The following is a 23,394-nucleotide window of genomic DNA, read 5'->3' as shown; positions in this document are numbered from 1 at the left end:
ACTTCTTTTGTAAAATGGTGTAAGATTTGCCTGGCCAAATAAAAACGACATATGTCTATAACTTTGCTTGTGTAATTAATTATAATATAGCAAATTCATTTTCTGATGTTTAAAACTTGTGACAATAAATTTAAATCAGCACCACAATGTAACATTTTCCTGAAGTAATAAGGCAGGAACCACAAATATTCATAGCTAATGCAATTGCCCCTTCGTAGTCAATAAAAAATTGTAAACAGCAATTTTATAGAAAAAAAAACTTAACGAGGCTGTTCTTTAGACATGAGGAGAGGTATTGTGACAAAGATACATTTTTGGTTGGTCCAACAATGATGCTGTTATTATTTTATTTTTTCACTTTTGCAATGCATAAATATTGAGCATGAAAGGGATCAATGTTTATTTAAATTCTTTTTGTGGTTCACATATTGTACATGTAATAGTGTAGGTAAAGTATGCAATAATTACCCTGTAGAATGGGATGTAAAATGCCTGGGATTAAAATTATTATTAAGTTTCACTTAGGAATAAGGTATATATTCTAACCCTTTTTATTCAGGTTTCAATTTGGGACTAAAAAATGTTATCAATGTAACACAAGAGTTACAGCTACTTTTGTTTTTCTTCTAAATTATGGTGATATTAGAAATAAACAAAAGATTAAATACTATGTTTATACGATCATGTATTTCTAGTTGAGGTGTGTCAAAAAGATCATTTATGTTTTATAATGTACACCAATCTTCCTTTTCTTTGTTTTAGAAAACGAAAAATGACAAAGGAGCTGTAGATTCTACATTCTTTAGGTATGCAACTTTTTTTTTGTACAAAAACCCTTGTGTTGTATACAATACCATTACCATATTTATTGCATAGGGCAATGATAAAAATAAGCTCTTAGAATACAAGATTTGCTCCTATGTATTATTCATCTATGATTTTTATTATTTCCTAAGCTGTTTCATTTCTTATAGGCAATTGGTCAGGATTTTGAAAATATTGATACCACATCCTATATGTAAAGAAGTATGTCAAATTTTCAATTATCTGTTTTACTAATCATGTGTATGCCAAATTTTCGCTGGTATATTAATGAATTGTAGTTCTGGTCCTTTGATTGAATACACTTCTGTTTTATAATAAAACAAAGTCATTTTTTTCTCTGTGGTTGAATATGCAAGTAATCAGCATGTTTTGCTATTGATATAAACAGTTTATTCAGAAATTGATTTACCATAAGGGTAATAACCATATTTCTTCACGTATTTGAACATTCTTCAGACAGGTTATCTTCTTCTGATTGCTGTTTCATTAATTGCAAGAACATATTGTGATGTGTGGATGATATCAATGACTACAACAATTGAACGGTGAGGACGGCTAGAACAGAATTTTTTTTACTTTTTAGGTAGTGTATTGTTAATAATAAATAAGTATAAAAGCTTACACCTATTCCATGATTTAGAATTTTTTTATTTTTTTTTTGCTGTTTATGTGATAAATTTTTGCCTGTACTTATTCATAAAATTTCAGAGAAAGTGTTTAGACAATGCCAGGCAACAAAACATTTGGTGAATAATGCAATTGTGTATTTCAGAACCATAACGTAAAGTGTATAAGTTGTGAACAATAGAGAAAACCAACAACTCATATTTAGTTTAATAATTTACCACTGAATTAAAAGTGAAAGCTTTATTTTTTTCCTTTTAGTACTATCATTTCAAAAAATCGAGATTCATTTAAAGAGAAAATATCACAGTTCTTAACAGCAATGCCACTTGTAAGTTTTATCTGTTACTCCTTCTGTTTGATTATGTATTTTTTATTTATTTATTATAGTCTTTTTATTGATTTGTTTTATTTCTTCATAGATTGCTATTGTGAATCAATTGCTAAAGGTACTTACTTTTACAACAAGCTTTGAAATCTTTGCTTCATTGAAAAAAATGTAAATCGTGACTTCTCTTATAGTATGGTATCTCAGAACTAAAGCTGAGGTTTCGCACTCAATTAACTTTGAAACTACAAGAACAATATTTGGGGTATGTAGACCTCTGTTCTTAAATTTTTAAATTGAGAAAATATTGCTGCAATAGTGCAAAAAAAATATAGTTCTATTGTTTATGCATATTGCTCTTTTTGTTATTAGCAACAAACCAAAACTTCTTTTTTAAATAGATAACAAGAGTAGCAGTATGCAACATTACAACCTATTTTTTATATTGTCTTTTGAATTAATCGTCCATTTTAAACTTTTGTATCATGGACTTTAGCCAGTAAAAATCTTTGTTTAAAGGTAGTGTCTGCCAAAAACTGAAAGTTAATTTTACATAAAGAATGAAAATTAATAAAAACAAAGTACCAATTATACAATGTTGTTTTTCAAGGTTTAGAGCTTCCTTCCTCGTGTAGATGCATTCATTATCCATCTTGTAAATACTACAGGAAAATGAGGCTTATCTAAATTGCTTCTGCCTATGTCAGTGTTCACGGTCAAAAGAGAGAGGACCAAATATATGGAGACTGTTTTAAGAACTAATTTAATTAGTAACTCTGTACATTAAAAATCACTCCCTGGCTACAATAAAGGAGAACAGACTAAAGTACCAACTTACTGCCTATCTATCTAGCTTTGTGTACAGCATTAGGCATAAATACCTCTTGTGGTTTAATAAAAAAATTATAGCTTACCCTGGGCATTTACTGGGAAAGAGATAATTAGTAAACGAAACCTTTATTTTCAAAGTGTAAGTTTTTCTCTTAATCTTTTTATGCAGCGCCTAAAAAATAGAATTTTTAACAACTAAAATCTGAATCTGGTTGCATTTTCACCTAACAGATGGAGGAATACTAAGTTCACAAGCAACTGGATAAACAATGTTCTTGGAATTTTTATTCTTTGACAGACGTTTAGTGGCTTGGAATACGTACTCATGCCACATAGAAGATTCTGCATGTGAATTATTGAAATGCAAGAATATTGAGGTAGTCTTTGTTCCAGGAGGGTGCACACGTTGTATCCAGCCTCTGGTTTGAGTTGGAACAACAACAAATTTATGATGAATGTTTCACTGCAAAAGAATTAAATGAGTTTCCAAATTGTGGGAAATTTATGGACCCCAAAAAATAAAAGGGGTTTAGTGGATTCGGAAATCCTAGAGAAAGTTGAGCAAGGAAATGATTCGAGATTTGTTCGCTTCTTGTGCAGTGACATGCACGATAGTAGCCAAGATGACATTACCTGTTTTAATGAGGGTAAACCTTGTCACAAAGTCTCTAAATGTTAAAAGAGCAATTCAGTTACATGAATATGGAGGAAGCAAACCCATTCCAAGCTGATTAGAGGGATATAAGAGACTCTATATTTCAGCCAAGTTGCGTGTTGATGAAGACAAAAAAAGTTTATATTAAATGCCTGTAATTAGAGTTTTTCTCCCACAGTCCATTTATATCCATGTATTGAATATAAATGAAAATAATTACTCAATTATTCCCAAATTACTGTTACTACTTCTTCAGTAAACCCGCTTTTTTGAGAATGGGTTGAAAAAATAATCCTGCTCACTGCTGTAATTTCTATAAGGTCCATCTGTTTAACCTCACAGCGGAAATAATAGAGTGTGTCAAAATGTTTTACAGGTTTTTGTAATAAACAACCTCTCTCTATTGCCCCTTTTCAATAAACGCTTCCTCCTTAAAAAATATTGAAAATTAAATAAAACACCTGGGGCATTCTATACTGCATTTACGGTACCTTGGAAATAATATTCATATGGACGAAATTAATTTTCAACACAATTAAAGAAACAAGCACTGGAAACGATGATGGCTGAATTATTCAATCATGTTCTTAGTATTATAAACAAAATAACGACAAATCAAGCTGAAAAAGGCTGCTGGTTCTTATAAACGTTAAAAACTTTCTCATTGCTGTTAGAATATCACATTTGAAAAAAAAAGTTTTTTACTCTAATCCTTCGACCTGTAAGGGAAAAAACCCACTATATCAACGCGAGTATTAAAACAGGAGTTTCCGAATCGCAAAATATGTCCTCAATTTCGTGACAGCAAAACATAATATTGACATGAATTGCGATTATTTGGTAATGTGATTTGTAAAGAATTAGGTCAGTTAATCACTGCACTTTTATTATGAAAAAAATCGTTCATAATGAATAATTATGACAAATAAAACAAATTCATGAGACGATTTACAATGAAACGAGTTGAAACGAAGCGAGCAATTCCTAATGCTTGGATTTTTAACAGTTCTGCGATTATTTTGAATTGTGTGTCTCTGGTTTTATAGACGTTATTCTGTTAAAAGTGCACCTTATACATCTATATTACTCCTTCCTGGAAAACAAATGTGTTGGTTTCCAGGGTATTTGTCATGTTTTTATGTTTGGTTCTTTTTCAAGAATTCTCTGCACACTTTTCTTAGAACGAATTTACATTTACTCGGAAATGGCCTATTAAATTATATGTATTATATGTAAATAAATTATATGTATTATGTCTATTTCCAGATATCATTGATAAAAGGTATGCGATTTCTTTATTTGCGTATTAGTATTAGTTAATACAACAAATTTTTTTGCAGCAGACACTACCTTAATTTAGGATTAAAGTATTCTGGTGATGCGAAAGGTGCTTATGTGCCAATTTCGAAACTAGTTTTAAACAATTAATTTATATCGCATCTCAAAGTCTTTGTATAGTAGTGACAGTTTTTCTTAGTATTGATTTTAACGTCATTTGTAGAAACATGACTTATTATAAAATGAACAACTTGGACAACAGAATAGCCAACCCAGACCAACTTTTAACACAGGTAACATCTATTATTTTGTCATCATCGTCATCATCGTACATCATCATCATCATCGTACATCATCATCATCATCGTACATCATCATCATCATCGTACATCATCATCATCATCGTACATCATCATCATCATCGTACATCATCATCATCATCGTACATCATCATCATCATCGTACATCATCATCATCATCGTACATCATCATCATCATCGTACATCATCATCATCATCGTACATCATCATCATCATCGTACATCATCATCATCATCGTACATCATCATCATCATCGTACATCATCATCATCATCGTACATCATCATCATCATCGTACATCATCATCATCATCGTACATCATCATCATCATCGTACATCATCATCATCATCGTACATCATCATCATCATCGTACATCATCATCATCATCGTACATCATCATCATCATCGTACATCATCATCATCATCGTACATCATCATCATCATCGTACATCATCATCATCATCGTACATCATCATCATCATCGTACATCATCATCATCATCGTACATCATCATCATCATCGTACATCATCATCATCATCGTACATCATCATCATCATCGTACATCATCATCATCATCGTACATCATCATCATCATCGTACATCATCATCATCATCGTACATCATCATCATCATCGTACATCATCATCATCATCGTACATCATCATCATCATCGTACATCATCATCATCATCGTACATCATCATCATCATCGTACATCATCATCATCATCGTACATCATCATCATCATCGTACATCATCATCATCATCGTACATCATCATCATCATCGTACATCATCATCATCATCGTACATCATCATCATCATCGTACATCATCATCATCATCGTACATCATCATCATCATCGTACATCATCATCATCATCGTACATCATCATCATCATCGTACATCATCATCATCATCGTACATCATCATCATCATCGTACATCATCATCATCATCGTACATCATCATCATCATCGTACATCATCATCATCATCGTACATCATCATCATCATCGTACATCATCATCATCATCGTACATCATCATCATCATCGTACATCATCATCATCATCGTACATCATCATCATCATCGTACATCATCATCATCATCGTACATCATCATCATCATCGTACATCATCATCATCATCGTACATCATCATCATCATCGTACATCATCATCATCATCGTACATCATCATCATCATCGTACATCATCATCATCATCGTACATCATCATCATCATCGTACATCATCATCATCATCGTACATCATCATCATCATCGTACATCATCATCATCATCGTACATCATCATCATCATCGTACATCATCATCATCATCGTACATCATCATCATCATCGTACATCATCATCATCATCGTACATCATCATCATCGTCAACCCAAATTCTTTTGTGGCAAGACTGCTCTTATTACCTCCTTTATATACCATAAACATTTTTTTGTCATATTATTAAGCAAAATGGAATAATTTGGTCTGGTTTGTACCCATTAAAAGGTTTTTTCTATGATCTTTTTATCATTGTTTTAACCAGATTTTTGATGTATTCTAGGACATTGACAAATTTTGTGACTCAGCTGTTGAATTATACTCTAACATAACCAAGGTAAGAGTATGTACCTCTTTTCCAAATGACTGAAAGTTACGACACTGTCCTATTATGTTCACTGACTATTACGCATCAATTATTATGACTTTACGCAATCAACTGTAAGCTTAGTTGGGACAACTGTGTGTAATTTCGCTTAATTTTATATTTATATAATTTTTAAGCCTCTTTTGGATGTTGCTCTTTACGTGAAAACATTGGTATCCACTGTTGGATTCAAGGTATTTTTGTTTAAACTCATTTTATATTCCATATTTTTTTTGTTGCTAAACCTTTTTAAATCTTTTGTTTAAATTTTTCTGTTGATTCATATTTTTTTTTCTTTTGTAGTCCAAATTTTAGATTTTGTAAATGTAAAATATCTTTTTAAAATCGATCATGCTCTTTATTATCTTTAAAGCGTTTTTTAACGTACAGTAGAGACTGGCCAGTCTAAAGCGTAACGCCTAAAGACGTTCTTGTAGTTATTAAAAAGGTTAGGGTTAGGGTTTTTAGTCTTTTTTAAACGTTTACTGCTATGTCAGGCCTGCTTGAAATAATTTAGCCTATGCTTGCTAGGACTTTAGCTGTTTTTATTCTGATATGAGCTTGTAAGTACAGAAAAGAAAACGCTTATGAAAAAGATGGTTATGTAGTTTACCGAAAATTTATATTTCTATATACACCTACAATGTAATCCACCAAATTTAATTTTTAAATACATAAATAAATACAAAAACCTAGGGTTTTAGAGGTCAAAACGTTAAAACATTGAAGGCTTTGTCAGTACCGAGAAGTGCTGAAATGTTTCTTTAAACTTAAAATATTTGACATACAATCTAAGTTAGGTACTTAGATTGTATGTCATTTGTTTCACAACATCGCAGCAAATATTCAGTGAAAAGTCTTAAAATATTCCTTAAATAGCGAGGTATAAGAGGTTTTTTCTGACCGATTTCTAGCGGCTTGGTAAGGGGAAAAAAACATCTTCAAGCCGTCTTTTTAAAACGAGTTTTTTTGCTAAAATCAAAGACTTTTTTGAGACGTTTGTATGGAACAAGATTTGACTGGTCTTGCATAGACCAAATAAAGACCTCTTTTACATCTTTTTTTTAACCAGATTTGAGTGGTCTGACAAAGACCAAATAGAGACACCTTTTAAATAAGCTTTCCGTTGTGATTTACGTTATCAATATATCTCTTTGTTTGTTAGCAATACAATGTAAAAGCACATTGATAAGAAAAAATTATCTCTAAATGGTTTGTTATAAATTCTTTGAAATTGAAATGGTTTAAATTTTTCTGTGTTATATATTTCTGTGTTTCTTATTATATATTTACTTATTATATATTATAGACACCGTTAACAATGATTGGATATCTCTTAATATCTGGAGCTTTTTTAACTAGGTATGATTTCACATTAATTTTTTATGTATTTACTGGCACAATGGTAAACAGTGTAGCTAGCCAATGTATAACGTCATATTTTAAGTAGATAAGAATCGTAAATTGATGGTTGAAGAACTTTATTACAAGATATCAAATGTTAAACCTTAATGATGTACCGAAGGTGTGTCATCATGTCATATTAAAATTGTCACTCAAATCATAACCTACCAAAGTAGATACTGCAGCTACAATCATTTGTAATAATTTATTTCTAAACAATAGTGCTCAGATAAATGTCCACACCAGTTTTATTTCGTAGCAAATTTATTTAGACTTTTGCAGCCATAAATGGTCCATATGTGGAGAATATTACAGTGACAAAAATGAACTTATGCTTCTGTACATCTTAAGGCGGTGATACACGATCTGATTAATCAAATTCGATTTATCGAAATTATATTGAACATTAATATAAAACTGAACAGATTTTTGATAATATCCTTTCGATAAAATGTCTTTAGAGAGTGAAGACATAGTTAAACGTGCTGCGTTTACAGTTATTATTACAACAACTAAAAATTTAATAAAACGTTAGAAACGGAGTGTGTTATTTGTTAATTTTCTGTTGATTTTTGTTTTATCCTTTTTTGTCGACATGATGTTTTTAAAGTTCCTCTACTAATGTTTATTTTTTTATATAGAAACTCATATTTTTCGAACGCACATTTAATATACAGATCTTAAGCCTTTTGATTGGCTAAAAACCTTTCGATTAATCGAAAAAGTTGAACCGGTCCGACTTTTTAAAAATCGAATTCGACAAGTCTGAGCATGCCGAAAGCATACGATTTTTACATGATACACGATCCAATTAATCGAATTCGATTAATCGGATCGTGTATCACCGCCTTTAGGGCTCTCACTTTACAAAATTTTTAAAAATAAGAAAAAATATTTAATAAGTTTATATTTTTTTACTGTACAAAAGTCTGTTAATATTTTTTTAAGTCATTAGCCTGTGGAAAATTCCACAGAACCAGCCATTGTACATGACTGAGTCATCGCTTTTTTGTGTATGCCTAGCACAAAGTAGCGATTCAACGATTTGGATAGATACAGCTACTATTGTAGAGAAGTCAGGAGACTTCATGTTAAAACCCTTAAGAGCCACAAGTAAACAAGTTTTAAAAGTTAATAGATAACAGTTGACTATGTCTTTATTATGAAAATAGACTTTATTATTCTATAGCAATAAACTTATTTGTGTGACCTCATGGTGATTTTAGTTATTGTACTCAGCAGGGGTAAATAGGAACCTTTTACAAGGAAAATAAGGCTAATTTCCTAAACTGAGTCAAACCCACCGTTTCGGAAATGATGGGTTGATAATAATTGTCAAAAAAGATTCTTTACTTTATTTTGACAAGTTTTTAAGAAATTTACATAAGACGCAGATGATTAATAAATTTTAAGATATAAATTTGTAAATAGATGGGCCATTGCTGACGTCACTAATAATTTTATTTCTGTAAATCTTTGCTGTTCTAAGGTAGGTTTCCATGCGACTTCATTTACTTTTCTGTCAAGTTTTCATTAAACAGAAGATACATTTTGCTACAGAATTTAAAAATAAAAAACTTTGTTTTTCTGGCAGCATATTAAAAGAAGATGTAACAGGAACAACAACAAAAAAATGAGAAAAGCTTTTTAAGAAAGAGGGTACAGTTATTTTTTATTGTTAGTTTATGAATTTAACTAGTTGTTTTTTGCCTTCGCCAGTTCTTGTGTTTCTTTTGTACGTAAGCAATAAAAAAGTGCAAAAGAAATTGTTATTTTTCTGATATTGATATTTTCCTTGAATAAAATGAGTGTCGCAATCATTTCCTTGAACTTTATTGGTTGAAAAGCACAAGAGAAAAAATATGTGCCGAAAAAGTCGAAAGACTGTTTGTGAGAGAACCTCTGGAGTATGTTTTACGTCGAATCAATGGTCATTTTACTTCATTAAAAAAGCTTTTTTTTTCTTGAGTGAAAAATGAAGTCGTATGGAACCCTACCTTAACAAGTTTGTAAAATATAGCTATTATTTAATATGTCACGTAAAGGTCAATTGACTTTATCTACTTTAATGAGTTTCTTGTGAATGTTAATTTTCAGACTACGTAAACCAGTTGGCAAGATGACGTCAGAAGAGCAAAAATTAGAGGGTGAATTCCGATATGTCAATTCAAGGATAATTACAAACAGGTGACATTTACTTTTGCGTCAAAAGAATTAGAATTGATGTAACTGTAGGACTTAGGCGTAGTAACTAAAAGATTTTTTAAAAACTATTTTTTTTCGTGGAATGTAGCATCGTTAGGAACCTTTATGTTTTGCATTTTTGTCCACAGTACTGTAGATGGTACACGATACTATAAATATACTACATAACAACTCTTAAGAATTGTCAGATTTTTCACAGGCGCTATTTTACAAACCGGACTTTTCGCTTTTTTCGCTGTAACGGTTTGCGGGTCAGTACTGTTTAAAAATTAACCATGGATATATCAAGTGTTTTGAGTAATGTTTTAGACAAATATTTTGATGCGAAAAAGTTACCCTAGCATTAGCGGAAATGACTTAATGCAGAATCATTTTATGAACTAGCTACAGCGTGCCAACCAAGTATTTTCGATATTTTTTACTGGGAATAAAAATCCCTTTTTTTGTGTCAATTCTGCAACTTTAAGCTCTTTTACTTTCGAAGCCGTTTTTGTTTATGTTCTTTTCACATAGCATGTTCAAAAAATGGTAAAATGTCGCAGAATAAATTCAGGAAAAAACTTTTATGGCATAAAAAACTGTTATTGCATCAGTCCATCATCATTGACATTTAAATGGGGTTTTTTACTTTCATGAAAGTACTCACCTTCCTTATAGAGACTATCCTTAATGTCTTTCATTATAGTAAATGTTTCAATAAAATGTTGTCCAAATTTTAAATAACTCATGATTTAGTAAAGATAATCTTGCGTCCTTGTCCTTAAGATGAGAAATTCATTTTAGATATTGTGGTCTTCAATTGCTCGTTTTGAATTTATAGACACAATTTTTGAATCCGAAATTTTATGCATCCAGAAAATACGAGACAAGCCCCGAAAACCACCTATTTAATTTAAAAAACCCTAAAACGTCATAAACGCTATACGTATCTGGATCCAGCAATGTTAGCAATTTTCTAGCTCTATGTGACACAGAAGTGATTACTTGCGTTAGTTTTTTATCACAATGTTTTATTTTTGAAAATGTATTATTGCAAAATCTTGGTTGAATCGTAGTTTTCCATGTCTTAGTGACTGAGACATGTTGAGAAAGAAACAACGCTAAATGAAAGCTTATGAGTTCATAATTCTACATCTTGTTCCTTGCTTCTCTTCTCCGTTGTAATACCAGGATATTATCAGTGATGCAACATGATTTCGTGCTAATAGATACATAAAATAACATTAAAAAATCCTATACAGTGTACCATATGAAGAAGATGCGATCTTATTTTTCTGCTCTGTGTTCTTTAAAGAAATACCCAACCAGCAAAACGTGATTTATGTGTTTGTACAAAACTAATTGATGCGACAAAAACACTCATGCTCCTATATTTCTGTATAATTTTTTTGTATTACATTCAGGTGAAGGTGTGTGAATTTGTTTATACCTTACGTAGAGGTATACCACAATTTTTAACAGAAAAATATTTTATTCATAGCGAGGAAATTGCATTTTATCAAGGCCATGAAAGAGAAAAGAAGACTATGAGAGAAACCTTTATGCGATTAGTAAGTACTGACATTGACGGAATACGAATGTTACACTTACCTGAAAGTTTTGCAAGAGAAAACCCTAATGATATATTCAATTTTTCTTAAAACTTCGTGTGACTCAAGATAGTGCTTTTTAAATTACGTACTTTTGTTCAAATTAGTTCCAGTTTTTGTGTCATTTGGATAAACTGTTATTACGGGATTTTGATAAAAAATGGATTTACAGCGCTGGATTTCTCATGCAAAGTTTTCAAGTCAGTCCAACTAGTAGAAGTACCTCGGATCCCTCTACTTCAGAATTTTTGCAGATTTTGTCATTGCAGTGTACATATTTTTGTTTTAATATTATCTAATACTATATCGAAATGTCATTTTTGGCGATTAAGAATTTAGCAGAAAAGATATTATTTCATGACAGTAGTGTATGTACTTTAGTCTGTTTCAATGTGAAGGAGACTGAGGTTAAATTAAATGAAAATAAAGTTAAACCATAACACTACCGAGGACCTTGTATATAATTTATTAGGTCTTCTTAATGCATATAATAAATATTGTGAGTATCAACCGCAGCAAACCGGCGATGATTTCTTTATTGTGAACTTTTATAGTATTCACGTTTAAAATAATTTTCTTTTCAGGTAACGCATTTGCGAGATGTCTTAAATTTCAGATTTTCAATAGGAATTGTGGATAACGTTGTAGCAAAGTGTAAGTTGTTTTTGGGAGATAAGAATTTCAGTAGTATTTTTTAACAGTAGTTTTACTTATAGGTGAATATTTATCATAGCACATCCGTATTTCATTCTCAACAGAGAGTCTGCGGCTCCCAGTTCTGGGGACCGGGGATCGAATCCCGCTCACTGCTTGGCAGTATGTTAGTGATAAACAAAGTAGTTCTTCTTCAATATGAGTAGTTTTACTGTTTGTCTACTATGTATTTTCGATTTCTATTCCGGCAGGGAATAGTGGATTTGTTATGGTCCTAATAGAATAATACCTTGTCATACCTAAACGTTTGTAACATTGAGATTTCGATGTATCGATCTTAAGCCTACCCCATGACATAACAAAAGGGTTGTCTGAAATGACAGATTAAGGTCCTTAATTCACATTTATGTTGCTTTAGATTTGGCGACTGTTGTGGGCTTCAGTTCTGTTGCTTTAAGTTTTCTCGTTAAAAATAAACGCCATGAAAACATGAAAAACTTTGAAATTATGGAGGTATGTTGAATTTTAGCTACTATCTCTTTTATGATTGTCAATAGTTAAGGGAGTTATGGCTTTCAATTTTTTTTAATTGTAACAGAAAATATCAGTAGTTAGCAATTTAAAAAATCTTCAAATCTGAGAGAGCAACTTAACAAGAAGTGGATGCGTTGTTTCTTCTTAAAATCTACTAAACTCTTACTTTTGTTATGTAGTATGCATGCTCTTCAATTTCTAAATTTTATTATAAAGTAGTCAGAGTTCGGTAACTCTCTTTGTTCCCGTAAAAACTTTTGTTTAATTCAAAAATTATATTTTACAAAGGTCACAGGTAATTAACTTTTATTGTCCCCTTAATTACGCATCTATTGTCGTCTACTGTTGTATATTTTATCCTCGCTCTTAAAATTAAGGTAACAAATTACTATTATTTTTTCCCGCCTGAATGAAATTAACAACAATTTTCTTATCCAGTAATTAACAAACTCCTGAATCTTTCTGGATGAAAGAGTTTTATAAGAAAATTATTTTTTCGTTGACTGCTAAACCAATTACACTTACAGCTGATACTTTTCTAAGATAAAAAAACTTAATAGCTACATGGGTTCCAAGTTTTATAACTACAATTAATGAAACAAGGTATATGTGTCGTCACATTTTAAACACTGCCAAAAGGGTCAGTAGTCAAGCATTTAGCATGTTTCAAGGTTATGGATTTAACCAAATAAACTGAGATCCGAAGTCCTGTCTGCTGTGAGCATATACAAGTAAACCTTAACAAGTCCAAAATGCGCAACTCTAGTATAGAACTAACTTCGAAATTAGCCTTCCTTGAATATAATGTTTTTGTCCTTAAAGTTCATTGACCAAATAACCAGTTATTTAATTTTTACATCGAGATTGTTTTTTGCAGCTTCTTTATCTTGTAAACTTTAAAACGAGCTCTTTGCATGAGGAGGGGTTACATGCGAATCCGTAATTATCAAGTTTGATTATTTTGTGATACAAGATTTGCGCCAGCGACTTCATGATAAAACAAAACAAAGTGACAAAAATTGTATAATACTAGATAGCGAAAGGTTTTGAAAGTCTTAATGAGGAAAGTCAATTCCTGCAAAATATGTTAAAATAGGCTTTTCGCGAAAGTTAAATTAGTAATAGTGCAAGTCAGCTTGTCTATTACATTTAAGTAAAACTCAAAGCCAACCTTGAACTGAGCGTGGCAATTTGAAGATTTTTTGGAAGTAGAATTATTGAGTAAATTTACATAGTTGCGTTTCCTGCTCATTTTTAAGCCCAAGATGACACTCAAGCCAAATAAAAGAAAAAGAATCATTTACATTCAGAATCTCCTTATAGGATTATTACGCAACAGGCCGCATGGTACTTCGTATGGCAGAAGCATTAGGAAGACTGTCACTAGCTGGTAGAGAGATGACCAAATTGTCGGGGTAAGTTGTCTTTTTCTTATTATATTGTTTTATTTGTTTATTTGTTTGTGTTACGCTTTTTGACTTTAATAACAGTTAGTCTTAGTAGTTACATTGAAATTGTTACCGAATTGAAAAAAAAAACATTTTTTCCTTCGTAACTGTTTCTTTTTTAGCTACACTACCCGCGTAATGCTGTTAATGACTGTGTTAAAAGATATGAAGGACAACAATTATGTGCGAACACAAATCAATTCGAACAGAGGTATGTTATTTCTTGCTGTTTCTGTAATTGAGTTTAACGCTCTTATAATTCGACGTCTAACTTTTTGTTCTGCACTGCGAAAACTGATTTTGTATGTAAAGGTGTTTTAAGTCGCTTAAAAGTAACTGGGTTTTTGACAACGATCGTGTTTTTGTGGACATTAATAGGGACAGTAGAATAAACTTGAATGCTTGAATGAAAACATTATTGTTGTCGATTTTTGTTACTCAACTTAATTGTTTTGAACTCAGACCCATAGCTATAATTCGAAACTACGAAATGTGCTTTCAATGAACACAAGTTGAGATGACAAAGAATATGCAAATGCGTCTATTCAAATTTATAGGAGGGGATGAGAAGGAGAGGCATACGCGGTCATGCAAAACAGACAATCAATTCCTTACATCATTATTACGCTTTTATGAGAAAAATAAATTTTTATTTGCTTTTTATTTATGCAGAAAACTCGGATGATGAAGTGACCTTGAATAAAAAGCTGGTGATCGATATGTCAAAGCGAAGTGACGTCATTGAAAGAGACCACGTGATCAAATTTGACGGCGTTCCTCTTGTCACACCCAATGGCGACGTTTTAATAAAGGAGATGTCTTTTGAAGTTTTGTCCGGTCGAAATGTACTTGTATGTGGTCCGAATGGCTGTGGGAAATCATCTCTGTTCCGAGTTTTAGGAGAGGTGACAGAAATTTTTACCGATTTGCTAGTTGAATTGTTGAAAGTTATAATTAAATGGCCTATGTTATTAGGCTACGTATGTCTGTGTGTCTGTTATGAGTTGTTTGTTGGGTTTTTGACGTTACGTCAATAGCATTTGTAAAGTTAGCGAAGCAGTTGCAATTATAATTTTGAAGCCAAATAACTTGGAAACGGGTGGAAATAACTAGGGGTCACCTGGGACTAAAATGAAACCAATTTAAGTTAACCCACACGTTTTGGAACAGACGGATTGATGAGCTCATTAAAATACATATAAACCCTAATATCTCTGTCAAAAGCACTCTCCATCTTAGAAGGATCCGACATTTTATTTCTTCGCGCGCTTGTAATAAATATTTGTGAACGAAAGTTTCATCTTGAACCCTGTTTCCCTTGCCTTGTTGTTTTCACCGACTTCTTTTTGCAAAATATTAGTATTAAATTAAATTATTATTTAAGTTATGGCCTGCTTTCGGTGGCACGCTGACCAAGCCGCACGCTGGCAAGCTGTTTTATGTTCCGCAGCGACCGTACATGACGATTGGTACGCTACGCGATCAAATTATATACCCTGACTCGATTGGAAATATGAAAATGAAGGGATTCACCGACAACCACCTTAAAGATTTTCTCGATAAGGTAAGTATTTTTAACTCTCCTCAAAAGAAACGTCAAGGTGCTGGAAATTCAGATTAAAACGTTATTAAATTCAAAATGAATTAGTTGAACTTTTTTAGGCCTATATTTTTATGTCCTACTGCAGTATGCTCCTGATAACTGGAAGCTTTGTTGGACCAGGGAAGCAGCTCGTGTTGCTGTTTTAGAACATTCAAAAAATCACTTTTGGTTTACAAATCAGTTCGACGTAGCAAATGTTTTATTTTAAAGGAGGGAAGAACATTAACTGTTATGTGGCTTCCACAAAATAAATTTTAAGCGACAGAAAAATCTTTAACTCCAGATAACCAAAATTATCTTCCAAACTATAGTAGTAAAAGCATTTCAAAACCATTTAATACTTCTGTTAACTTTAAACATTTCTGTCACAGCTTATAATAATTTTTTTTCGTGATTTGTGTCCCTTACCCTCAAAAAATTCCAACTTCGAACGATGAAGTTTGGTGTAATGAGATCATGCCAAATTTGATAATTATGACTAAAAACATTCAATAACAAAATTAAACGAGCAGAATGGTGGTTTCGTTTTTTACGAATCTTATTTTCTTTATTCACTAATTTGTCCACAAAGCTCACTTCGTTCCATTGTTATTCAACTCAGCATTTCTGCTATTTTAACCCGAGGCCATCACAATAAAGAGAACATATTTCTCCATTATTTTTTAATTAAAACCACCCGTTTGAGAAATGTATAACAATACTCGATTATAAATAATTCAGCACTCGCAAAGATGTAAACAAGACTGGTATTTATAACAGAATGATTAAGATCTGGGTAGTGAAGAGGTTTTGTGACTTTGAAATTTACGTGGCGAAATGTCTTTTGTTTCTCTTTTAAACAATTAAAAATAACTTTTACAGATTTTCTTTCGCGGTTTGAATTGATTGAGTAGTTTTCCATAAAGGACGGCACTTTGAGTTACTAGAAGTTCCAGTTATCATTATGTTTTGGATGGATAGCCATGGAAGGCATTTTTGAGAAAGCCTGGTTGTTGGTTTATTCGTCAGTTATTTAACCCATTGTTGATAATCACGCAAATTTTTATCGGCTGTTTGTATTTTCAGGTGCATCTTGGATATATCCTCGATCGAGAAGGGGGCTGGGACAGCATTCAAGACTGGATAGACGTCTTAAGTGGTGGCGAGAAGCAAAGAGTTGCTGTATGTATCGTTTTTGTTTTGTTTTTGTTACCTTTAGCCTAGATAGCTTCTTGATTTTGTTGCGCCCGCATGCAGTTTAATTGAACATATGTTTGTTTCTAAGGCTTTTGCCAAGGCTAAAGCTATATGAAAAGAATTCAGCTTTCAAATTTCGTAGCATATAAGACTATTTAATCGGTTTTATTTTTGTTACTTCACGTCACATTTTTTAGCATTTTCTTAACGTGTTAAGGAGAAAAAATTGTTTGCTAAAATTATGTTTTTAAAGGTAGTTATGTTTTGACAGAGAAACAAATTTTCATTTAACAAATTATTTGACTTTATATTATGCCAAACAATTTACTCTTTCTTCACTTCACACTCTCTACTAAAATTTTCCAAATATAGAATTGAAGTTATTTTTTTTGGAAAGAATTTCACTCCAACTCTGTGTATAAAAAACTTTAAATAATATTTGTAATGACTTTACTTTAAATCTAGCCACTTTACATAAAATTGGGTCACATCACACTTTATTCCCTTTCTGCTAAAGCTGACAAAATGTGTATTGATTTTTAGTTGCAAATAGGCTTCCACTTTTTCTTTGTTATATATTTTAGTTCCAAATAGGCTTCCACTTTTTCTTTGTTATATATTTTAGTTTCAAATAGGCTTCCACTTTTTCTTTGTTATAAAATAAACGGTAATAAAAACCTGTTTCTCCAAGCTTCGTCACGTCACCCAAGTTATATGTCTTATAACAAAAAGAGAAAGTAATGTTGCAAAGTTTTTCTTGCATATAAGCCTTATATTTTTAACAGAATTGATTATTAAAATTTATATCCCTTAGTATTATAATCTCTAAATTCTTCAATTCTTCATTGTGTAGTCCAACTACCGACATTACACAGGAAATTTCATTCTGCATATGAAAAAAATACTCAACAATTTTTGTCTCAAAAGTCCTGATATTTCAAGGGCGGATCTAGCAAATTTTCTTAGTGGGTGCTTTGGCAGCAGGGTCTTTAGGGGGGGGGGGGGGGGGGGGGTGGCGCCCACAAGCTTTCGCTAAAACGGGTTTTGCGAAACTTGAAATAGGCTTAAACAGGAACTAAAAACAACCTCGTATGCAGACGTTTTAGGTGTTTTAGACATTGATAACAGAAACGAAACTTTCTTATAAACATCGCAGCTCCGCATAAACACTTCAAATAGAAAACAGAAAGCCCTGCGGCTTGAAGATTTTCGTCATTATTCCGGAAGATTCTAAAATTTGAAGTAGACCTTAAAACGGAGAATAATGTGGTAAACAAATCATTGAGTATCCTAATTCTCAATTATTATTGTAACTAACTTGCAATGTTAAAATACAACTTAATAAATAAAAAATTAAAAATAATAATTTTTACATATATATAGTATTCTAAAATAATAGTAAAAACTTTAATTGGATACTTTCAATAACTGATCTGGAAAATTCTGGAAATTCCAGGATACAAATCTTGTTATGTATGAACATCACGATTCGAATATAAGAACTTTTAAACAAGTTCAATTTTAATAAACTATTCAATTAATTCAACAATAAATACATATTAGCATTTGAATATTTCAGTTTTTAGGCCTTCAAAATTTACTCTCTTGTTAACGATTTTTCAAAAATGCTGATAGTGCATGGTTTGATAACAGTTGATCTAAAAAAGAAAGTACGTTTTAAAAATGAGAAACATGAATACAATTTTACCATAAACTAACACCAGGTTGTTTAATTATTGCCTCTTTAACCTCTCTTTGCCTCTTTGATTTAAAGATAGAATTTTTTTAAAAGGTACAAATCAATGCCATGTGATGCACAAATTATATTAATTATATAAATATATGGATATAAATTTAATCAAGCTGGTTTTTGATATCTTTATTAAACAAGTAACATACTAAGCAGGCGATACATGACTGTAAAACCTGTGGACGATATACAGGATTATTTTGTCGAAATCGATAATATTAAATTCAACAAATTTTATGGTTTATTATCCAAATTCTCGAATTTGAATTTCTTTTTGGAGAGTCTGATTAGTTGCAGTTTTTCATTTTGAAGAAAAGTATTAGTCATTGTTTTTTTTTGACCAATCCAAAAAGTTGAAATTTATATTCTGTTACAGGCTAATTATCAGTTCACCCTGACTGTTTGGCGCAAGCAACAATAAACTTTTGTCACGCTTTGACAACTTTTCTGCAGAAAATATAAAAAAAGTCCTGTGACGAATATCTTTTTATCTGATGGAAGTAGCATCACAAAGTGTTGTTTTAAAAGTTATTTTAGCCCCCTTTTTCCTAAAAGAACAGCAGTTGGATGTCCAACCCCTCATGGAAAAACTACGTAAAGCGTAAACAAAGGTTTTTTGTCGCTGACGAGTTAAGAAAAAAAGGCACTCTCAGAGCACATTTTGTGTAGCTAGCTAGCTAGCTAGCTAGCTAGCTTGATAACTAGTAAAAAGTCAGCACCAACCAAAGAGATCCAAATCAACACCAAAAATTGAGATGTAGCTAGCTAGCTAGCTAGCCAGCCAGCACACTTTTCCCACTTGTATATAAATTAATTCTTACCTGATAAAATGCATGAATTTAAAAAAAATAGTAATTAGCTCCCTAGCTAGCTACATTAATAAAGCTACTACGATATGGTGGTCATAGTAACAAAAACGCATAGCTATTATAGAAACAACAAAAGATAAACATAAACAACTCACTTCGACGTAATTGCAGAACTATCTTTCTCTGATTTCACATAGGCAGGAAGGTATACTCTTCATAGCAATTTCTTCGGATAAAACCATAAGTAAGTTGTTTTGCAACACTTAGGTAGATGGCAAAACAGAATTACATTTAACCTTCTTAATTAATTCAGCGTATATTTGAGGTAGCTCATCAAAACTAACTTTACACGCTCTCTCAAGCTCTTGCAAGCCATGTTGAGAACGGAAAGAATCTTCCGTATGCTCTACTGATATTTATACCAAAACGCTTACAAGCCTTATCAATACATGAAACTATTTTGACAGGTTTGTTCAAGACTGTCTGACTAAAAATAGGTCAGGCCTACATAGGTTGATTCTAGTCTACGGTGAAAGCTTCACGGGATAACCTAGAGCCAAGACTAGTTGACTTCAAAGTTTCTGACTAAAAATAGGTCAGACCCACATAGTTTGATCCTTAGTCAACGATAAAAGCATCAGGGGACAAGACTTGCTAACACAGGTCAAGACTGGCTAACACAGGTCAAGTCAACATAGGTTGATTCAATTCTAGTTATGAGATAGATAGTCAGTAAAGAAAAGTAGCGAAAACAAGGCGGAATTTCGATCTTCAGATTCCGGGTAAATTTGACAGAATTCGATTTCGATCCTTGGCTTTTTTTTACTAGGCCGCGTGACAGGGTTGACCTAGTTTAAATCGCCTGTATTCGTTTGTAGTTGGTAACAATTATTAATGAGTCTACAATCAGTTAGTGTCAAAACCACAGTGGCTGGGAAAACCACACTAGTTCCATTAAAAATTTAAATGTTAAGTTTTAATATAAAGTGTTGTTCGTTGGTTGTGCTATATGTGAAAAAAGAATCATTTGTTCAAATCAAGTGTTTTTGTGTAAAAGTTTAAGAACGATAATTTTTTAGCACTGGGATAAACTGTTCACTAGCTACACATGTGTCTAGTACACTAATATAACTATATCTATTTATATGATTATTTAAGTTATGCTGCTATCGTTCTTTCAGATGGCACGATTATTTTACCACAAACCACAATTCGCCATACTCGATGAATGCACTAGTGCAGTGAGCGTGGATGTGGAAGGTTTTATGTATACTCACTGTAGAGAGGTAAGCGAGTCCACCTTTTTTTGTCAATATGTCTCGCTTGTGTGCTTGTGAATCGCAAGGTTTATAAGCTAGGAAGCTTTTATAAGCTTAACTGCGCGTATTAGACACGCAGTTAAGTTAAAATTCATGATATGTAGATGCGCAATGCGCGCCGTAGGCGATTGGGTTTTTTTTACTGTTTTATTATAGCACAGGATAATTCTTTCGCAGCAATTATTTTTTACGTTCCTCGTGATTAGGTTGGTATTACGTTGTTTACAGTATCTCATCGGAAATCGTTGTGGAAATATCACGAGGTAAAACGATCTTAATTTGTTGTTCATCTTCTATTTCCTTTTTTTCAAATATGGCCGTATTTACGACCATATTAGTAACATATTAATCTTAGTAAATTGACATGAGAAGAGTGGGCGAAGAAGATCTGCCATTAAGCATTTTTATTGAAAACAAAGCTGGTAATTTTTGCCGTCCGGTTCAGAAGTTTGAATGTGACCTAACTAGATGAGCTTGTTGTTTTTAGTACGTTTTGTACATGGATGGACGTGGTGATTATGACTTTAAACCTATTGAAGAAAGTACGCAAGAGTTTGGCTCGTAAAATCGTCGATTTTCACTGGATTCAGTGTTCACGAACAGCAATCATGTTGTCACTCTTCCACAACAGAACATCCCGGTATCAAAACTGTCTGTCCAACAACAGTGCATACACTGTTCCAATTTTACCAAATTTATAAATTTATTTTTCAGAAATCCGGAACAAACTGTACGCCCGGAGTATGATTTAAATTGCTTTGTTGGACTGAAAAATAAAAATCGTAAATATATTATAAATTTAACGAAGCAAAAAATGTTTTTTTAATTAAGTCAGATATAAATCTTTTTAACTATTTTTTTATTTTATCTTTTACGCATTGGCTTCCCTCTGTTCATTTTTTATGTTATTTGATTAAGTCACAATCAATCCTTTGGTATAAATTTTTCCGCGTATACTTTTTAGGTGTAATGTTCTACTCATTCGCGGCACGCATTTTTACGATTTGATAGTTTCGCGATAATTGATGAGTAATTTTAGTGGGGGAAAAGATTTACTCAGGAAGTAAATAATATATTAACTTCAAGAAATCCAATTTAATAGCCATATGATTTTCGTTTTTATTAATGAATACAATGAAATACAAAGATATCTTAAATTTTTGGACTACAACACATATTTCTCCGACTAGAAAATCAAAAACTCTTATCAATCATATAACAGCAACACCAACGAAGTCTCGTTAATAATAGTGTACTACCGTGAGACAGGTGTGAAGTGCTTACATTAGTGCGCCCTATAGGCATAATACCTCTTCCACAAAATACGTATTTGAAAAATTAGTATCATTAAGCCAACATTAAAATTTTTTAAAAAGAAACACTTTAAATTTTGAACAGGAATTCAAGTTAACAATAGATAATATAGCCATCTTGTGAATGAGATTATAAATGGTAATGATTCTACTGTTTCTGCAATATATACGTATTCGTAATTAGTTAATGTAATTATTGTACATAATGCTTTAGAAGGCAATGCATCAGGACTAATTCTTAGAGAAATTAAGTTCAAAGTGGTTATTCTCTTTAAAACACGCTATTTCCCTCACCTTTCCTCCATTAAAAAAATAAATAAAAATTTTAGTAGCTACCCTCCATTAATGAGGGAGGAGATTATTAACCTATATACAGAGCTTAGTTCTGATTTCTTCTATCTATCTTCCCGGTAACTTCAGGTTGATTACATTATGATCTGGAAAGTGAACCGTCTGGACTGTAGTGTGTTTTTAAAAAAATATTTGTTTGGGTGTTGTTTTTCAACAGTTTTGTAAAGTGTGCCTCAAGCTGCAAAAAGTCAGTGGAAAAAAAAATCTGAATATATACATCATGAATATAATTTTAACTTGTCGTAAAGAAGAAAACATAAATGAGGTATCAGTCAGGCGATATATTTGTCTCAGGATGAAGAATGTTACGATAGGTCGAGATAGCTTGTTAGAACCCCCCCCCCCCCCCATATGGACCAGTTTGCCAACAATCTTTCGTTTCATTGTCTTGAGTCCAACTTTGGCAAGATGTTTGGTATGTGGGTTAAGCTACTAACGATTTGTGATGGTGGACTCCTAAAGTCTCTAAGAATTTACGTGTCTTCTTAAAACAGAGAAGTTTTAGCTTTATCTGCCATCGATGTAACAGTTTGGTAGACCTCGTAAATAGCGCCGAAGATATTACGTTGTCATGCTGTGACTGAAATATGCTTCAAAGGTAAATGCAGCGATTGACTTGATACTTTTCTATAATTTGTATGTAGGGTATAATGCATCGTCACTTAACATGAAATACAATGCAACGCCGCATTATAATCAGGTAGTGTTGCTATTTCAGGGTCTTT

The 23,394-nt window shown here is 32.2% G+C and overlaps 1 protein-coding gene across 1 annotated transcript in view; it reads left to right on the top strand.

Moving 5' to 3' along the window:
- LOC130630225 (ATP-binding cassette sub-family D member 3-like) overlaps nucleotides 1-22,569 on the top strand; it is a 34,387-nt gene extending 11,818 nt beyond the window's left edge. Inside the window, exons 3-24 of the mRNA XM_057443628.1 lie at nucleotides 763-806; nucleotides 975-1,026; nucleotides 1,282-1,370; nucleotides 1,711-1,780; nucleotides 1,872-1,898; nucleotides 1,972-2,042; nucleotides 4,765-4,834; nucleotides 6,431-6,484; nucleotides 6,652-6,708; nucleotides 7,824-7,876; nucleotides 10,016-10,105; nucleotides 11,604-11,673; nucleotides 12,297-12,366; nucleotides 12,785-12,879; nucleotides 14,224-14,315; nucleotides 14,471-14,559; nucleotides 15,021-15,253; nucleotides 15,733-15,912; nucleotides 17,017-17,112; nucleotides 20,868-20,972; nucleotides 21,212-21,268; nucleotides 21,493-22,569. Of these exons, the coding sequence (XP_057299611.1) occupies nucleotides 763-806; nucleotides 975-1,026; nucleotides 1,282-1,370; nucleotides 1,711-1,780; nucleotides 1,872-1,898; nucleotides 1,972-2,042; nucleotides 4,765-4,834; nucleotides 6,431-6,484; nucleotides 6,652-6,708; nucleotides 7,824-7,876; nucleotides 10,016-10,105; nucleotides 11,604-11,673; nucleotides 12,297-12,366; nucleotides 12,785-12,879; nucleotides 14,224-14,315; nucleotides 14,471-14,559; nucleotides 15,021-15,253; nucleotides 15,733-15,912; nucleotides 17,017-17,112; nucleotides 20,868-20,972; nucleotides 21,212-21,268; nucleotides 21,493-21,570 (1,842 nt within the window). The 3' untranslated portion in view covers nucleotides 21,571-22,569. The remainder of the gene's footprint in view (nucleotides 1-762; nucleotides 807-974; nucleotides 1,027-1,281; nucleotides 1,371-1,710; nucleotides 1,781-1,871; nucleotides 1,899-1,971; nucleotides 2,043-4,764; nucleotides 4,835-6,430; nucleotides 6,485-6,651; nucleotides 6,709-7,823; nucleotides 7,877-10,015; nucleotides 10,106-11,603; nucleotides 11,674-12,296; nucleotides 12,367-12,784; nucleotides 12,880-14,223; nucleotides 14,316-14,470; nucleotides 14,560-15,020; nucleotides 15,254-15,732; nucleotides 15,913-17,016; nucleotides 17,113-20,867; nucleotides 20,973-21,211; nucleotides 21,269-21,492) is intronic.
- Nucleotides 22,570-23,394: the final 825 nt, after the last annotated feature.

Source organism: Hydractinia symbiolongicarpus, chromosome 2, assembly GCF_029227915.1.
Source record: "Hydractinia symbiolongicarpus strain clone_291-10 chromosome 2, HSymV2.1, whole genome shotgun sequence".
Taxonomy (NCBI): Eukaryota; Metazoa; Cnidaria; class Hydrozoa; order Anthoathecata; family Hydractiniidae; genus Hydractinia; species Hydractinia symbiolongicarpus.
Note: the sequence above shows the minus strand (reverse complement) of the source record. Positions and strands in the feature narration are given on the sequence as shown.